This window comes from Podarcis bocagei (genome assembly GCF_964188305.1).
Source record: "Podarcis bocagei genome assembly, chromosome: 2".
NCBI classification, from domain to species: Eukaryota; Metazoa; Chordata; class Lepidosauria; order Squamata; family Lacertidae; genus Podarcis; species Podarcis bocagei.
The window spans coordinates 83,599,997-83,619,534 of NC_138126.1; the positions used below are offsets into that span (position 1 = coordinate 83,599,997).

The window sequence follows — 19,538 nt, forward strand, 5'->3', positions numbered from 1 at the left end:
AGTTTAAGTTCTATTGAAATCAATGGAACAAGTTAGCAATGACAAATGTAATTTCCATTGATTTAAATGAGATGTAAACAAGATCCTTTGAATTGGGTCCACTGGTTTTTCCACAATTGTATTACATTCGATCAGGGGTTAGCATATTTTAGGCAAAGAAAGTCCAGAATATGTCAACTCAACTTCATGATGAGGCTGCTCTTTCATCCCAACTAACACTTTTAAAGAATTTTGTATTATTATTAAAAGCCTTTATGAAAAGCTCCTTCTCAGTAATATTAGTTACTTACTGCAGAGCCAGTTCCCTACTTTGTTACAAAAATATATTAAGAGAAAACATGTGCATATTATACAAGTAAAAATCACATTATGCTGCTCCACTAGAAACAAGATCAATAAATGAAGAGGCAGGGAGGAAAGAAGAAAAAGCTTCAGAGAATTGTGCCCAGCATTGTATTACCTGCCAAGCAATCAAATCTTTAAGTCTGTTTAGTTTCTCTTGATCCTCAGGGTGGTCCCTGATGTACTCATCAGTGAAGAAAGCCTGCAAGCAGAAAACAGATCATTCTGTCTTTCTTCCTCACATTAGAACAAGCAATGATATCTCCAAGGTTGTGTTGTTGATATAATAAATCAAAGCATTATTTTAATTTTAAAAGCAACTATTCAAAACCTTACCTTCTCATATTTAGCAAACCCTCCCATGACAGCTGGATCAACAATTCCATTCAGAAGCATGGACAGAGGGTTAATTGGAAGGTTCTCGTCACTTTGGTACTGATTAACCATGGCTAGAATCTTCTCATTGGTCATAGACATTGTTTCAATAGCATTTTCCAGGGGGCTAATGGTAGTCTGTGGGGAAATAAATAAAGAATATAATTTGTGTAATCTGAAATTGTACTACCTATCTATTAAATAGATGTGCTTCAAAAAAATCTTGAGTGAATCCTGCATTCAAAATGCAGGGTCGACTCCAAAACATATTTTAAAATACTTCAGATTTGCCAATATCAAGAAGGAGGGAGGGAACCCAACCCATGTTAAGTACTAAGAATGAATTTCCTGGTAACATAGTGTGTTGTTGTTGTTGTTTAGATTTATATAATGCCCTTCATCACAAGATCTCAGAGTGGTTCACAGGATAAAAATACAAGGTAAAAACACAAGGAAATAGTTAAAACAAAAACAACAAAGCAATAACTCTCCTCCCATAAACACATTTAAAAGGCTTTAGAATATTAATCAGCTATATAAAGCAAAAATTAAAAATAAAATTAAAAATTAACATACACTGGTGCCTCGCAAGACGAAATTAATTCGTTCCGCGAGTTTTTTCGTCTAGCGAATTTTTCGTCTTGCGAAGCACGGTGTCGGAAAAGTTTTGGAAAAGCTTCAAAAATCACCAAAAACCTCAAAAAAGGCTACCACACCGCGTTCTATGAGTTGCTCCTCGAAGTCAAGTCGCAACTTATTAACGGTGTTAAGAAAAAGGAAACAAACTTGCAACACGTTTTTGTCTTGCGAAGCAAGCCCATAGGGAAATTCGTCTTGCGAAGCAGCTCAAAACCGCAAAACCCTTTCGTCTAGCGAGTTTTTCGTCTTGCGAGGCATTCGTCTTGCGGGGCACCACTGTATAACACTTAAGAACAATTTAAAACCACTCCCCCCCCAAAAAAATAAACAACCCCCACCAAGTTAAAATCCCATCCCCATTAAAACCCTATTTTTAGCACAAGGGGGCTGGCCATGCCCTCGTTCCACCCCCAAAGTGCCACCCCCAAAGGGACAACACCCTTTGGTGTCTCCCCTTTGGCTTTCCATTGAAATAGTGCTGAGTGTATTTAATTTGTATTTTTGTGAGTTAAACTGTATTAACCCTAATCAGAATTCAAATACACACCTGTGACATAGCGATCACTTCAAACCAACGCAGGATTCCAGGGAGCTTGTAAGCAGTAACAAAGGATGTTCTCTCAATCCACATAGACTGTTAAAAGACACACAGAGGGAATAGGGAGCAGTGAAACAATAATGTTAGGACGTTAAGGGTACTGGAACAAAAATGTAAATAATAGCAGGAAGCTGCTCCCCTCCTTGCCCCACATCAGCATTGTAACAGCAATAAAAATGCAAACATAGAAGAGGTGTCTTTCTAAATCCAATTTTAAACTAGGCCACTGTTATGCAAGCTGTAAACATAAAGGGAGAGTCAAGCACCGAAAAAGAAACAGAGGGTAATGGAGTAAATAACATACTGGATTCTGAACCAAGATTATCTGGAGCAAAAGATTCATTGTATGTCATGCCCAGCAAATCATTTATTACTTTATCTGCCCTGGATATTACCAGTATACCCACCAGGAATAGTGGGAATATGTTCTCTTTGGCAGCAGCATTCTATGTAGTCAGGAGGAAATGCCTGTTTGTTTCCTTCTCAGGCCCAATCGTGATTAAATTTATCTCCCCAAATAGCAGGTGAGGCTAAGGCCCAAGGAACCAACCATTTTAGAAGACCAGATACACTTGGCTCTAATGGTGCTATTGTCCCATTTGTACGCTGATTCCAATTTTTCTGCTGGTAACACAGCCTGCAGTTCAGCTGGGGCCTTCGCCAAACATCACCTCTGCACAACTAATGTATGCAATCTTGATCATTCTAAAACATAACTGGGGGAAAAAATACTTACAGCAAATTCATTTTCGGGGTCAACAGACCCTTTTCTGATTGGTCTTGAGTAGTGGAATCTTTGCACATGGTTACACTTGTAAAAGCTGAAAGAAAAGAAGTATTACAAAACTCTTCAATTGCATGTTTGCTTTACGTTCCATTGAATGTGCAAGTAAAATAATTAAATGTATATTTTTTTAGTTACAGCACAGTTCACTCACTGCAGGCAGCTCTGGTCCATATTGCAAAGGTAACATTTGAGTGAGGACTCAGAGGCTGGCAGTTTTGGGGTGCAGGGAGGAGAGAAGACAGAAAAATGGGGTGGGAAGGGGACTTGCATTAACTAACAGAGTGATTTGGCACAAAGGGGAAAGTGAAATGATGACACTTGTTAAAAGTATTATACGAAAACCAAAAAATTGCCAACATTTTCTAAGGTCAAAAAACAAGTCTATCCAATGATTCTGAATGGCAATTTGCTGAAATCTCACTCTGCAGATGCTGCTGTTTCCTGTTGCCAATCTATCAATCCTCTCTCCGCCACCTTTTTTTATGGACAGACATAAAGCACTATGTTTTATGGTGAGCTGTAAATGACCTGGTGAAGCAGATGATATTTTCCTTGTTGATACATGTGATATTTCAACCTCTTTGCAGACATAACAAGATCACCTCTTGTGACAATTCCACTTACAGTGCGGAAATCTAGACACTCAAAAGCATGAAGCCATAAAACAATTCTGGTTTGCAAAGGGTAGGCAAGCCTTGAAGGAAAGTGATGCCAGAGCACCAGAATCCATGTTATTTAATGATGCTCCGTGCCCTATATAATCACAATTAAATCCAACTGCTTTAAGGGTCAACAAGGAACAGCCATAGCTACATAAAAATGAACAAAATTGTTCTTGTATCTTTAGAATATTGTCTTACCAAAATTAACTTTTTATTTTCTGTTCTAAAAATCTCCTATGTAATAATGCTACTCACAATTGGTTTCTGAAAACCTCCCTCTAAGTGACAGCAAATGTATTAGCGTAGGGATATTCCTATTTCCCCCCAAAATAGTTATATTATCTATTTTTAATATTGTTCAAATGTTTCTCTCTCTTTGTGTGTGTGTGTATTGTGCCTATTATGATTTTAGAATACCATAGTGACTGTAAAATACATGCAAGTTAATGTAATAGGTGCTGTTTCCTACCATTGGACTTAAAGAACAATACATGCAGCTGTTTTCTATTTCTACTGGATATTTTACAGCTATTCTTTGACTCCTTGTTGTGTACCCACGTTTCCATTCAACCCTGTCATCAGCAAAACAAAGAGCAGGGGAGAAATGTAGGCTATGATATCTTTTCTACTTTGATTTTCCACAAAGGTTTTCAGAATTAAACATGGATAACTATTAATAAGAAGTGTATGCTTCTTATTAATTTGTTGCCATTCAGTCAGTCAGCCACATAGAAGACAAAAGTAGGGAAGGCGGACACAGTTAAGCACACATGAACCAAACTGAGTAGATAATTGATGCCCAGTACTATCTACTTTGACTGTCTTCATGGCAAATATATCTCCAGGGCTCTTTCCTAATACCTAAGATTGGATTGAACTAGAGAGTCTAAAATTTGAATCTGAGAACTCATGCTCCTTCACTGAGTGAGGACCTTGGGACTGTAAGCTGGCAAACTAGTCTGCCCAGAAGATGTTGGATTGTATGTATCATTTAACAACAACAACAATAATAATCCCTTTCCCCCCAATGCGTTTCACTCTCTTAATCATGATGGCTGGAAAACTCACCTTCTTAAGCATGTTTCTGAAGTCAGGATAGTGATACAGTGGTGCCCCGCAAGACGAATGCCTCGCAAGACGAAAAACCCGCTAGACGAAAGGGTTTTCCATTTTTCGATGCACTTCGCAAGATGAATTTCCCTATGGGCTTGCTTCGCAAGACGAAAACGTCTTACGAGTCTTGCGATTTTTTTCGCTTCCCCCCCTTTTTCTAAGCTGCTAAGCCGCTAATAGCCTTTTAGCCGCTAAGCCTTTAATAGCCGCTAAACCGCTAATAGCGCTAATCCGCTAATAGGGTTGCTTCGCAAGACAAAAAAACGCTAGACGAAGAGACTCGCGGAACGGATTATTTTCGTCTTGCGAGGCACCACTGTATCTGTTTCAGATCCAGCTGTCTTAGTTTAATTATAAAAGTCTATCTCTAGAAAATAAGGCAATCCTATATATGTCTGCTCAGAAGTAAGCCCCACCAAGATCAAAGGTTAAAAACAAACAACAAGTCATGTGGTCCCTTAAAGACTAACCAATTTATTACGATGTAATCTTTTTGTGGACTGCGGTCCACTTCATCAGCTACATGAAGCGTTTCCTTGAGTTCCAGTGGAAAACTCACAGGCCAGTTTCCCAGAACGGCACTATCAGTGTATAAGAGGAAGGCTTGGGGGAACTCCAGGGCTCGCAAAAGTACAAATCTAAGGCAGGAGATAGGCTCAAAACTGCTCAAGGAGGACCAAGCAGGATCAGTGTGCATGGAATACAAACTGACTTGGGGGAGGGCGGAAATGGAAAACTGGGGGCAAAGGCATGGCTGGCAAGCATCCTGAACAAGAGTACTCTACTGTGCAACATTTTGTTGCAGGTCCTGAACGTATAACTCCAAACAGTATGAGATGCTGAATATATAATACTGAATTGCCTGAGTCTTTGGCTAGATGTGACACAGTGATACAGTCATTTTTTATGAGCTAAGACAGGAAAAGGTAATGGAGCAGCAAGAGGAGTGAAAGACATTTAACTGGCAGCAGGAAGTGCACAAAAGCAACATCCATGCAGACCTAGCAGCAGAGGGGCTTGAAGAATGGGTAACCAGATGGACCATGTCTGTTCCAGACATCATCATCATCATTTATTATTTGTACCCCAACCATCTGGCTGGGTTTCTCCAGCCGCTCTGGGCGGCTTCCAACAGAGATTAAATATACATTAAAACACCAGTCCTTAAAAACTTCTCTAAACTACAGATGTCTTCTAAATGTCAGGTAGTTGTTTATCTCTTTGACATCTGATGGGAGGGTGTTCCACAGGGCGGGCGCCACTACCGAGAAGGCCCTCTGCCTGGTTGCCTGTAACCTCACTTCTCGCAGTGAAGGAACTGGCAGAAGGCCCTCGGCGCTGGATCTCGGTGTCCGCGTAGAACAATGGGGATGGAGACGCTCCTTCAGGTATACTGGGCCGAGAATAGGAATTCAAAGGGACAGACAGTAGAAGTTTCTGAGCCCAGAGTGTGCAAAAGAGGAGAAAGAAGACAAAGAGGCACCTGGGTAAGTCTAGAAAGTGACTCAAATGGGAGCAGAGAGCAATGATCACCATCAGAGCTATTTTCATAGCTATGGAGAAGGAAGATAATGGAAGGGAAAGAAGGCATCATTGTCCAGATGTTGTTGCCCATGAGGCGCATGCTCATTTGGGTGACTGCTATGATCATAAACAGCAAACTGCGCCTTCTGCTCCCTCCATTCAAATTGTACACAACAGTTTGACCAGAACTCAGAGGCGTACTTAGGCTCCCTTGTACCCTTGGCATGGAGCTGTATCTGTGTCCCCTTGTGCCTTGTGCCCTTGGCAAGGAGATATATTGGCACCCCACCCCCCAAGTTCCTTGCACCTTTGGCTGGGAGCTGTATTGGCACCTCCGAAGCTACTCACTCCCATGTTGACAAGTAGGGACAAAGAACATCTGAATAAGGCTAAACATTCAATATGACATGTCAAGTAAAAAAAGGAGAAAGAAGTATTAGTAGGGGGAAGTGTGGCTTGAAAGATGAGTTGCAGCTCCCCCAAAGCAGCCAAGAAATTATCCCAGGGTGCTAGGAGAATGCATTAGGGTGGGCAGAGATGGGAAAGTGGTCAGGGATCCTACACCTTTAATAACTGTGTAGAAGAGGACATTTTAGCAGGTACATTTTGCCTTTTACATCTGGCCACTCTTGAGCACATTCACTGATGTTGGCTTTATTATCAGCTAATTTCCCTCCCAATATAGCACCGTGATATACTTGCCATCCTCCCATTACAGCACAAATGATCAAAAGAAACAAAAGCTCAAAAGGTTCCATCTAATAGATTATGGCTATTGCATTACATTTGAATTATCATTCTCTTCAATCAGCTGCTTTTGGCAGCATTAGCTAGATTGGTGGTTCAGTGTCAGGTTTCCCGCTTAATGACTAGGGTGGGGGTGGGGAAATAAACTTAGCAGTGGCAACATGACAGATGGAAGGACAGATACAAAGACTTATGCAGTGCATCATTTCAAGGTGTCCCTTATTAGGATAGCAATTTGTGTGTCTCATGGTAGCAAAGTCTTTAAATTAGCTAACAGATACAACTGGGAAGTACCTTATGCTGCCAATTTTAAAAGTTACTTATATAAGGAGGATCTCTTTGGAGTTAACATTTGATGAACTAAACATGTTATTTATTGACTGGTATTTAAGTCTGTATGTGAAGCAAAAAAAAACACCACAAAAAAATTGGTTATATGTTGTTGGGCTCCATGGCTGTGACAGGGTAAGGTTCAGACATTTGACCCAAGGGGGGAAAACCTGGTCCAGTAGTCCATATTGTAAGCAGAGAGCACTTGCTTACACACATGCCATTCTGAGTCCACGGTATTTTGCATTTTAATCCTTTTAACCCTTCATGCAAGGGCTATAAAAATTAGAACAAAGTACATTTTGTAGGTCCTATTGATACTCTCTGCTGAAATGGAAAAATGCTCACCACCTTCTAGTTCTGCTTAGTGGGTGTCCTTTGCACTCCTTTTTCTGTACAGTCCTCTCCCTTGCCAGCACCCTCTGAACCTCTCTTGCCAAGGGCACCCATAGAAGTGCCCTAGATGATTCTCTTGCTGTATGAGTAGGTTCACATTGGAAGAGGCGTTCCAACAAATACTGGGATCCTGAATGGTATAAAGATTAAAGCTCCTCATGTTATGAAAGGCTACATTCCATCTGAAGTTTGGCTTGGCTTTTAGATTTCTAGCTGGTAGGGAAGCCAGACAGAAGATAACCCACTGACTGTGCCACTCTCAAGCATTTTTATACAATCAGTTTCAACAAATACATAAACTCACGTGATAATCTGATCGGGAACTGGCTTATTTTTGAACTGAGGGTGTTCTTCCAAAACTGGTTGAACTGTGAAGCATTGTACATCTAAGATCACACTGGTTAAGGACAAAAACATCACAGCATATTCTGCTAAGCTTTGTAAGCAGATATGAGTAGCTTGGAAACAAAAAACACGGGGTATTGGGGAGTTGACAGTAGTTGCCAAAGTAGACATTTATTAAAATTTAGGTTCAAAAATATTACATGACTATTAAGGTGTCCAAAATATATTGAGCCAACATGTCCTGCTTAAAGCGATTTAACCAACACTTTCAACTTAGCTTGGTAGCTAATTGGCAGCCATTGAGTTTCTTTCAGCAGTAGCGTAACGTGGTGGTGGTAGCCTGCCCTAGTGAGCAGTTCAGCCTCTGCATTTTGCACTAAATTCAGCCTGTGGGCCAACCTCAAGGAACAGTGGTCAGGCTATCCTGGCTGTAGATGCCTTACTAGTTGAAGCTGGTAAGGTCACTGGGGCCTCTGGTGACAAAGATAGAATCAAAAGTCTTTCAAAGGGCATATGACCCCAACCCAAGCAGGTAATCAATTAATTATCAAGACTAGGTCCTCTGTTTTGCCAGGGTTAGACCCAATTTTTTGGTCCTCATTCTAGTCCACGACTAAGTACAGGCACTGGTCCAGGCCTTGCATGGTCTCCCCTGAAACAGATGTTAAGAGAAAAAGAGGTGGCATCTCACCCAGATCTCATAATGACTACTCTCAATGGCTTCATATAGCTGTTAAACAGCACTGAGGACAAGATGGCATCCTGTGGTATTGCACAGCAAAAGTAACAAGGGCCCCCAAATAATCACCCAGTGCTATTATTTGAAACTGAACTTGGAGATACAATCAAAAGCATTTTAAAACTGCTGTCAAAACGTCTCTCACTGACTCAGTTCATAAAGATGATAATGATGACAATTTGTACCCTGCCCATCTGACTGGGTTGCCCCAGCCACTCTGAGCAGCTCAATAGTATAAAAAACCACAGAGACGTCAAATAAAAACATCACACTCTGCTTAACGGTCTCCTTATCCTTAGCTTAAATTTATCCATCAGGGAGACCAAGGTTCATAGTAGGATCTGAACCAGGACTGAAATGAGTCAAGATAATCAGTTTCATCCAAGACTGCTTGCAAGTGTCCTGCCATTCAGTCACTTTATGAATGACTAAAAAGGAAGCTTCCTACATCTTACATCTTTGAGTGGAAAGCACTGCAGCATAATATAGAAATCAAACAAGGAACATTTGTTTGGTTACTAAAATTGAGTTTCAAAATTGCGCCCTACAGGTAGGAAATGTCTCTTTTTTTAAAGGTGATTGTGTATGTGTGACAGCTTCCTTTCCCAGAATAGGAAGCCAGAAGAAAGGAAAGGTGAAGGGTGAATGGAAAACAAAAAGAGCTTGGTTCTTAAGTGCTTTTAGCTTGAGTGTTGGGCCTGAGAAATGGAGACACATGATATTTTGACAAGCTGTTATAAAACATTCCTATAAAAGACAGACTTAAGGCTTTTAAAGCTTTCTAAGCCCTCCTTACAGTATGAACATGGTCTTATCAAATCATGATCCAAAAATACCACCCTATTGAATAAACAGTGTCATGCTTAGAAATAAAATCACCACAACCTTTCACTTCAAAAGAACAAATACAACTAATGCATTCAATGTTGCAACATGCTGAGAAAATAGCTAAAGCGAGTGTATTGTGTTTAAATTTGTTGGAAGCCACCCAGAGTGGCTGGGCGGCTTATTATTATTATTATTATTATTATTATTATTATTATTATTATTATTATTATTAGCATTAAGAAAGCTCTGAACCAGGGTTGGGGAACTTGTGGCCCTCCAGATGTTGGCCTAAGGTTAGGGATGATGGGATTTATAGTTCAACAACCTGTAGAGCAGGCTTCCTCAACCTCGGCCCTCCAGGTGTTTTTGAGACTACAATTCCCATCATCCCTGACCACTGGTCCTGCTAGCTAGGGATCATGGGAGTTGTAGGCCAAAAACATCTGGAGGGCCAAGGTTGAGGAAGCCTACTGTAGAGGGTGCTAGGTTACCCATCCCTGCTCTAAATGACTGCTTTTCCTTCAATGGGAGGGTGATGCTTTGCTCTACCTCTTGTTGTTCAGGGCATTCAGACAGGCATTTCTGAGAGGCCATTCAGATACTGCCTGATGTGTCCCAGTGACGCTTTTGATTTTCCTTCCTGATAGACTTGATGGCAGCTGTTTTATGGCACTTTTTGTTTTAAATGTTTTATATCTTATTTTACCAACCACTGTTGGAGTTAAGGGTGCCACTGTGGCAGAGGTTTAAAAATAAACAAAAAGGAATTACTGTGGTGCTAAAACTTGCATTGTCAGTATACAGCTTTGTACCTGAGGGTGATGGTGGTCTAATGAAGAAACAAACCGCTCTCTGACTTTGTGAATGATCCTTAAACACTCTATGGACTTAGGTGTGCCACTGTGGTCAAATTTGTATTATTCCTGTGACATATGCATAGAGCGGGATATACTGCTAACAAGAACTATGTGCAAAATTATTTTAAGTAGTTTCGTTGATGTATTTTGCAGTAGTGGACACAGTATTGACATGACGTACACCACTCTCTGCCTACACAAAGCACAACTGTGATATGACAGCTGTTCCATATATGCCTTTAAACCATAACTGTTTATCATCCTGTCAACATCTCTTCCCTCTTAGGCTGGAGATGGACAGTAATTTTTCAGCATATTAAAGTTGTATGTGAAAGACATCGTGGTTTGTGGCATCTATGTATGATCACCTGTGGTAATTATGTTCAAATGAAGGTTCATAGTTCAGTAGCAGAGGTCCCCAGCATCTCCAATTAAAGCAGGGATTGAGCACATTCAATCCTCTAGCTATTGGGCTCCCAACTCCCATCAGCCCCAGCCAGTATGGCTAATGATGAGGGATGATGGGAGTTGGAGTCCAACAACTCAAGGGCCAGAAGTTACCCATCCTGGAGTTTAAAGATCAAGAATACCTTTGCTAATCACAGTCGACAATGTTGAGTTAGATGGACCAACTGTCTAAGTCACCATAAGACAACTTCATTTTTCAGGGTTCTATAGTAGGTTTAAAAAGTGTATGTATACTGAGGAAAATAATAGTGTTATTATAGCACTTTCAACTCTTAAATGTAATTTTTTGTCTTCAGCATTGAACTATGCAATCCGGTATAATATAAAGAAGTGAGAAATGAATGCATCCCACATTGTGTTTCATTAAGGATTCTGATATGCACTTAGCACAAATGGCAGATTTATGGAGAAAGACCCTATTTCAATTTTAGAATGTACAATTTGCTTCCTCCTCTCTCCTATCCTCTCATGCAAATATATTTTCTCCTGCCTCCCTTCCCATAGTTTGCTTACATCTATAGTTATAATTATAGATAAACACAAGTATCTGCAACTGTCTCTCAAGTAATGTTGGTTAACTCAAACATTTTCTAAAAAATAAATACATAATTAAAAAGAAAGGTGAAGATCACTGTGGCCAACTGGAAAAGAGCTGCTGAACCCAATAGATTCGTACTTACAAAAGCAAGGATACTCACGTAGCCTACAAGAGAATACATTAAATACTTCAGAAAACCTAAAATAAATATAGCATTACACATTTAGTAAATTGTGCCAGTTACCGAGTGCTCATAGAGCCACAACCAAGCAGAGCTTCTTGGAAAATGTGAATGTCTATTTGTATACTCCATATATTTCCAATGTATATGTAAAACACTTTAGGAGTTTATCTTCAAAAAGCATACCTAAAACACTGAGAATTTCGGTACTGCTTTCTCTAGACTTCCATCTAACACTAGGCATCTCTTTCCCCTTTATTAATAACTATAGATTATTAATAAGCATTATAAGGATACATTGGCCTGTGGAGTTTTTTATGTTCTCTCCAGGGGGTGCAGTAGTAGTCATTTTTTCAGCATTTGGAAAGTGGCTGATCAGCTGCGCTTGAAAATCTTCCCTCCGCTCATATTCTTTGCCACGATAGATGAACACTTTGTTCTGCAAGAAAAGTTTAGATGACTTTTGAGACTACAAACTTGTAGATAATATTGCTATGCATTAGAACATTACTTACTCTTTTCCTCTTAGCACTAGTGAATGCAGGCTGCATATGCAACGCTGTCTTCTTAACATCAGCAATATTTCAAGGTCGTCATTTGCAACACATTATATATGAGGGCCAATTAAAAAAGGTGAATAATAATAATAATAAAATGTTATTTATATCCCGCCCTCCCCAGCCGAAGCTGGGCTCAGAGCGGCTAACAACAATAGAGCCTTGCCATTCTTTAAAGAAGCAAAAAGTCCATTTATTATGGACCACTGCTCCTTACCCACACAATTCTCCTGTAGGTTGATAGGCTGGGTAGGGACATCTAGTATTCTTCAGTGTATCTCAGGCTATGGCTGCGTTGCTAATCAGTTTTTGAAGGGTGAGGAAGCGGAAATTGTCTTTGTGGATTAGCAGCATTTGAAAGTTTAAGCTATTAACAGCAACAGGAATCATAAAAACTGTAGTAAAGGCACAACTGTTTTATGAGATTTCACCTATACAAATTACAAATATAAATGGAAGCGCACTAGATGTAATAGTCATTAGATTTCCTGTTTCATTCTCTGGGCTATTTGTATTGCTGTTATTATTGTTCATTAGGAAGTGTTCCAGCTATAAACCATTCCTTAATTATGATTGTCTTGTAAAAATCCAGAACATTCCCTTATCACCACTATAAGCCTCTTCTAACCTTGAAAGCAGCAGGAAAAAGAACAGAATGCAATAAATCACATTTCTTTCTGAAAATGTGACACTCACTATTGTTACAAATGACACTTCAGATGGCTGCAAGAGAAATCCTGTGCATTGCAGAGTCAAATGAAGATAAATCTCTCCTGCAGTAAATAACTCCATTTTCACTGGCAGAATATTGGTGTTCCTTAGGGCTATGTACAAACAGTTATTAAAGATAAAGTACACAAAGCAGATGCATTTACCCTTAGAAAGGTGGGGAACCCTTGGCCGTAATATCCAACAGCAAAGTAGTCTGGTTTAGGCCTCAGAATTTTCATAATATTTTCATAGAACTTTGCTTGCTGCCTCTAAAAGTAAAGACACAGATAGGTTCCTTTTGCATAACAGTAAAAAGAAACTGGTTAACATCACTTTCATTAAGTATGCAATTATGCTTTACTGTACATAGCTTCCTTGAGCATTTGTATATTAGTACATTTGCATATTACTATGAAAAGAAAAACAACTATTCACCCCACCCAGCGAATTATTTAAAAAATTCTAGAAGAGAGAAAAAAACTGATGCCTGAAGTGAATAAAATCTGAAGATTTAGAGGACACTTGACCAGAAAGAAATTCATGTGCCTTCCAGCTTGATGAAGATTTCCTGGCTACATCATAGCTACCCTCCTATAACTTACAGAATGTCATAACAGGCCCACTCCTCTCTCCAATCAACTTACAATAGGAAAAGAAAGCAAAGATCATTTTTATAAGTGTTCTTGATTTACTTTTATTAAGCAGCTTAATACAGATTGACAAACACCACCTAAGTAAGTTTACACATGCACTTTCATCACTCAGCAAATGCAAAACACACTTCAGGATTTGCATATATGGAGCAGCAACGAGGAATCAAATACCACAGACAGCACTTTTAGTTCACTTGACATCACATATTAAACTGCAAGTCTTTGAACATTGAGTATTTCAGCAGTATGTATGAATCAACACGATTAATGCCGGCCATCAGATCTACATAAAGGTTTTAAAAAGAAATACGAAATTACAAGTAACTGGATATTTTTGGAGAGTGGCATTCCTACCAGGTTCTGGCTGAGAAGTTCATAATCAAAAATTTCCATTTCATACTGTTCTGCCAGCTCTTTGCACAAGGATATTGCTTCTTCCCACATCTGCAACACAACAGGACATTCAGAAGCATGGTCACAAGATCACAAAAATAAATAATGCTTTCAATCATCACCAAGTATGGCGATCTTAGTGATGCTTCCAGAGAGTAATACTGGGTGACTGTGCTGTTTGTCCACAATGCTATTTCATATCTATATGAAGCTGCTTGGAGTGATCTTTAGTAGATTTGGGCAAGGTGTCACCAGTATGATTCTTGATTTCTTGATTTCTTTGTGAAATCTGAAATGAGAGTTCCTGCATATTCTAAAATGGTGCCAGGATGAAGTCATGGGTTCAATTAGTGCTAATAAGGTTCAATTAGTGCTAATAAGGTTGGATGGTTTTCAGATATGTTGTTGTATATAAGATCATAATAGGGTTGCACTTTCTCTGAAGGAAGAGGTGCATAGTTAGGGGTGCTGCTCTCACAAGAGCCCCAGGTGATCTCAGTGGCTTGGAGAACACATTACCAACTTTAGCTGGTACACCAACTTTGGACTTCTGTGGACAAGAATAGTCTTGCCAAAGTGATTCATACATTGGTAAACTCACTGTTAGGCTACTGTAATGCACTCGGTTCAGAAGCTGCAGCTCATGCAAAATACAGCTGTTGTGGTGCTTAGTGGGGCATCCAGCTTTCCACATATTACACCAGTGTTGAAAGATCTGCACGCTGCTCAGCTTTTTGTGGTACAATCACATTTTGTTTTCATCTAGTCCTTACAAAATTCTATTGAATATTGAACTACTTAGAGATTTTTATTATGAACAAAATAATATATATATCTAAAATGCCACTAATTAAGGATATGTGTAAAATGAAGTATTAGAGGCAAATGTATCTGAAACACAAAAGACTAATGTGCAAAAATAAAAGTGTAAAATTATTAAAAGAAAGGTGCATGAACCATTAAAAGAAGAGCACAAGTAGGGCAGCTTTTATCTTTGAATACCAGAAGAATGCCACTTCTGCTACTAGAGGCATTTGCTTTGAGCCAATATTTTTAAAGGCTTGTGTGTTACCTTTCCAAATGTATTATATTTAAGTGCCATAAAGGGCACCTAAATTAATCTTGCCTACTTTATACCATCTGTCTTTTAAGTTATGCATACCTGCTTGCTAAGATGCACAAAAATATAAAGCTAGAAATTCAAGACATAGCTCATTTATTTCTGATAGAAGATATATGATTTTTGGGGCAACGAGTATCAAACAACTACACACACCTTCTGATAAAAACAGGCTAATGTTAATCTTAACATGTGACATTTCATACATGCAGATCTCAAAATTTATTTTATTATTGTGGGAAGTCTTCCCTAGGTTCTTGCTGTGTCAGTGCAAACTCAATGCAGTAAACCAGGTCTACGCTAAATTAGATCAAGTTCACCTTTGTGCAAACATGCCCTTATATTAAAATCTTTTTACGTCAAGGACACCAGATATTATCCAGATAACATCTACAAATCTCAACTTTTCCTCCACTGTATAATAGTGACTGTTTATGTACACACACTGGCCTTCTCCACATCTTTGCCACATTTCATGTTGCCATGACAAAAAGTAAATGTTCTGGAGAAGAAACCTTCACAATGCTATCACCAAATTCCAAGACCTTTTGAACTATTGCCACGGCTAAATGGAAGATGTCAGTTGCACAGGGTAGAATGTACTACAGCCTAGTGCCTTCCTAGGAGATAAATACGCCTTCTGAAAGAAAGCCTTTAAGTTCTCCAGTGATTTCAATGCAAACCTGCTCTTTACAGATAAAAACTGCTTTACTGTTGACCTCAAAATATGATAGATCAAAGCCTAGATGGCTTTAGCAGTGTCACGTAGACCTTAACGTGTTGGCTTGATCTCAATACATAATCTATGTGTTGCCTCAATCATAGCAACACCTTGCTAATGGAAAGGTCACCTTGCTAATGGAAACTTGTATACACTTGTAAAAAATAAATCTATGCACAAACACTATGTTTGTACCACCAGTAAGACTAAAAGCAATATATTTCATGATGTATGCAAAATGGAAAGAATGTTTACAAGTGGATACGTATATTAGCCCATGAGACTATTTAAAAAACAACTGGTGAGCTTTATACAGTATTGTGGAACAAACTTAAAAGCCATTGTCTAAAGCTCTTCAGGAAATAATAGTAGTAATAATAATAATAATAATAATAATAATAATAATAATAATAATAATAATGGTACCTTTCCCTTGTCAAAGTATTCTATTATCATCTCATACAAGTGTTCTTTCAGGTGCCGATGAGTTTGTGAACTCTGAAATTCTGTTTGCATGACTTGGGGAGTGCACTGTTCATCAGACCACTGAGGAGGAGGAGGAGGAGGAGGAGAGAAAAGAAGAAGAAAATACATAATTGCCATCTGTCTATAATTTAGGAGCTGGAGTGATACAAACAAAGCAGTCTTTTGTACTGTAGTTGAGTACCAAATACATGCACTGAACATGGGCCCAGTCCTTGTCCAATCACTCACTGTGTGCATTTCAATGTAAAACAACACTAGTGATATGCATGTTGATTCTGATGGGCAAATTTGCACATGTACATTTATATCTCGGTAGAAAAAGTGTTGTATCTCCTTTGGAGAACTTTTTTTAAAACTAATTTTTATTAAAGATTTTCTTCAGTTACAAAAGTATGTGCATTGTCTCTACTTTTGGGTCGTAGAGTCTTTTCTACAAATCAGTTAAGTTCAATGTGAGACATTAATGCTGTATACCAGGGGTCAGCAAACTTTTCCAGCAGGGGGCTGGTCCACTGTCCCTCAGACCTTGTGGGGGCCCGGACTATATTTTGAAGAAAAAAAATGAACAAATTCCTATGCCCCACAAATAACCCAGAGATGCATTTTAAATAAAAGGACACATTCTATTCATGTAAAAACACGCTGATTCACAGACTGTCCAGATTGAGAAGGCGATTGGGCTGGATCTGGCCCCCGGGCCTTAGTTTGCCTACCCATGCTGTATACAGTATAAGGCCGGGGGAAGATGAAAGAGCGTGGGATTTAAATGCGCTTCAGTGCTCTCCCATTTCAAACTTTGTTAGGGGTGCTAGTGGAAAAGGGCCAATGGTTTACAGTTGTCTTGATAGTCCCCTGTTTGTAGGCCCCATGAAATGTATCAAATGTTAGTCTCAGCCACAGTAGACCAACTGAAATTCATAACATTACTTACTTTCAGAAGCGAAGCATGCAGCAGAAGAGTATAGGCTGCCTCAGTGTAGTTCTCGCAGTCTAAATGAAGATCCCGAAGTTTATACAAGTACCTGTTAGTGGATGAAGCGAGTGAGTGAGACAGAACAAAAGAAAAGTTAATGAAGAGTTGGCAAGATGAGCAGGACTGCCACCATTCAAATCTGGGACGTATAATAAAAAATTAATGTATTAAAACTGAGTTCAGCCTAATAGAACTTTAAAAATGCTTAATGTCTGGCCGGATCAAATGTTATATTTCTGACTGCCTTCATTATGAAGCAAAGCTTGACAATGTGAAGGCACGAAAGCTAACATACAAATGAGAACATAATGAGTGCTTTGAAGACCACTCCCACTGACTTTTGCTGCATTACAAAAAAGAGAAATGAGGGAGCCTCACATCCTTAATTATTCTCCTTTCACCACTTTGCTTTTATCTATACTGAAAACAGGCTTAAAACCAGAGTTGGTGCTGATGCTTTCTTGTAGTCCATGAAAGGAGCTACATATATCTTCTGTCAGTTGCAGCTGACATCCAAATTCACAGAGACACAAAAGGCTTGCTAAATATCCATATCCTTATACTGTATTTATATAAGGGAAGAAGCAACATGCCCTGATAAGAAGATAGGCAAGTTTCATGAAGAAACTGATGTAACATGTTGGAATTCAAAATTTTAAGAGGAGTGCATATTCAAAAGAAGGGTTATTTTTTGTGGGGCAGGGAGGAAACAGTTCTTGCATTGTATTTTTATTGTTCCAAGAGAAAGAAAATGAACATCAGAACTGAAAGCACAGGTAAACTGCATGCACTGCACATCTCCAAGTTCACATTGCAGGTACGATCCATCTTGACAAACTGCCTGTCCTAATATACTAGTTTGAAAGATGCTTGTTGGCCTGCTTTATAAAATCCTAAGTTTGCCTATGAGTTGAAAATAGGGAGTGAGGAAGGGAGAAACAACTTGCATGTTTCTAGCAGGGTTTAAAATGCTGACTGTTGCCTATGGATTTACAGATGCAATTTAATGGCTTTACAAATCTAATGTGCCTATTTATCATCATCACACACATACTCACAATATACATCGTATAAAAAAGCTGTTTCTGCAAAGATATCTTCGACTTCCGATCTAATTCCAAATGTAGTGCTCCATGTGCAAGACACTACAGCAGCAGCACACCCCACAGAGCAGGTCTTTATTTACAGATTTTTGTCTAATGCAAAGCAATCGGGATTGATTCCATCTGCCAACTTGGAATGTGTCATCTACTTTGCTTCAAATTTCAGCTCCTGTTACATAACTTTTAGAGAGAGAAAGCCAGGCACCTAATTGGTTCACTCAAATGAAATACCAGGGTGAGGTGGGGAATTAAAGTTATATGTATGGCATGGCTTAGTTGCAGAAGGCTCAAGCAAAATTTATACAGGACTGGATGAGCCTCAGACATTGCAAAGTTGAGGGGAATGGAGTGCTATCAGTTATGTACCACAATTACATATAACTTCCTGTAGATTATGTGAGGAAAAGCAATAGCAGTATCTCCAATAACAACAAAACCAGCCGAACGATCACCATACCTTATATACATCTCTTCACGGTTAATCTCCTTGTAGAAATTCTAGGGAAGGAAAATGAATGAAATCTGATCACCTTTGCACACAGAAATCATGGTTAGTTTCATTCAGGGAATCACTTTGCCTTTATGTCATATTTCATCACTAAAATTTCAAGGCTTTAATTAGCACTAACATGAATATGCATTACTTATGCACTGATCTAATTGAAACCAGAATTCATACAATAATCGGTAATGTACTGTCCCAATCTAGGGTCATAACATATTTCCCCACAACAGTTCTGCTGAAATGATATTTTGAAACCATTAGGGTGAAAATCTTTTGAGATCATGACAGCAATTGTTGATGAAAAGTTTTTGCTTGAGAAAAGTAAGAATCAGGCCTTCTATTTGCCCAGTAATGTAACATGAATTCTAATGACTGTATATGTTCTTGCTGGCACTGACAGTTTTTCATAGGTAGCCAATGGGACTATTTTTGATCAAATACACAAACTGTGACATACATTCGAAGACAGAAAACAGGGTGGATAAGTTAGGCAGCTCAGAATGGCCAGTACCCTTGCAGGTACAGCAAATGTTGCCTTTCTCTGTAAGATGTGGCTTAGTTAAAGTGCTGAGCATTATGATTGCTCAGTTGGTTAGATTGTGGTGCTGATAATGCTAAGGTTGCAAGTTCGATCCCTGTATGGGGCAGCTGCATATTCCTGCATTGCAGAGGGCTGTACTAGATTATCCTCAGGGTCCCTTCCAACTCTACAATTCTATGATTTCTATGCTCTATAACCATATGTTGTTTTCTATGATGTATACAGCAGTAAGAGACAGTAGTAGTGTAGATAAGCTGTGAATCAGAAAGTACCTGGTTCATTCAAGTTTTACCTCAGGCATGAGTA

At 39.1% G+C, this 19,538-nt stretch overlaps 1 protein-coding gene across 3 annotated transcripts in view; it reads right to left on the reverse strand.

Annotated features, from left to right (window-relative positions):
* The window catches only part of DOCK2 (dedicator of cytokinesis 2), a 246,435-nt gene that overhangs the window by 15,889 nt on the left and 211,008 nt on the right, over positions 1 to 19,538 (reverse strand). For all 3 annotated transcript variants that reach the window (XM_081178303.1, XM_081178305.1, XM_081178304.1), the window contains 11 exons: positions 18,644 to 18,684; positions 17,042 to 17,132; positions 16,051 to 16,170; positions 13,745 to 13,834; positions 12,902 to 13,006; positions 11,767 to 11,908; positions 7,818 to 7,899; positions 2,691 to 2,775; positions 1,904 to 1,990; positions 679 to 855; positions 461 to 544 (listed from right to left, as the gene is read on the reverse strand). In XM_081178303.1, the coding sequence (XP_081034429.1) occupies positions 461 to 544; positions 679 to 855; positions 1,904 to 1,990; positions 2,691 to 2,775; positions 7,818 to 7,899; positions 11,767 to 11,908; positions 12,902 to 13,006; positions 13,745 to 13,834; positions 16,051 to 16,170; positions 17,042 to 17,132; positions 18,644 to 18,684 (1,104 nt within the window). The remainder of the gene's footprint in view (positions 1 to 460; positions 545 to 678; positions 856 to 1,903; positions 1,991 to 2,690; positions 2,776 to 7,817; positions 7,900 to 11,766; positions 11,909 to 12,901; positions 13,007 to 13,744; positions 13,835 to 16,050; positions 16,171 to 17,041; positions 17,133 to 18,643; positions 18,685 to 19,538) is intronic.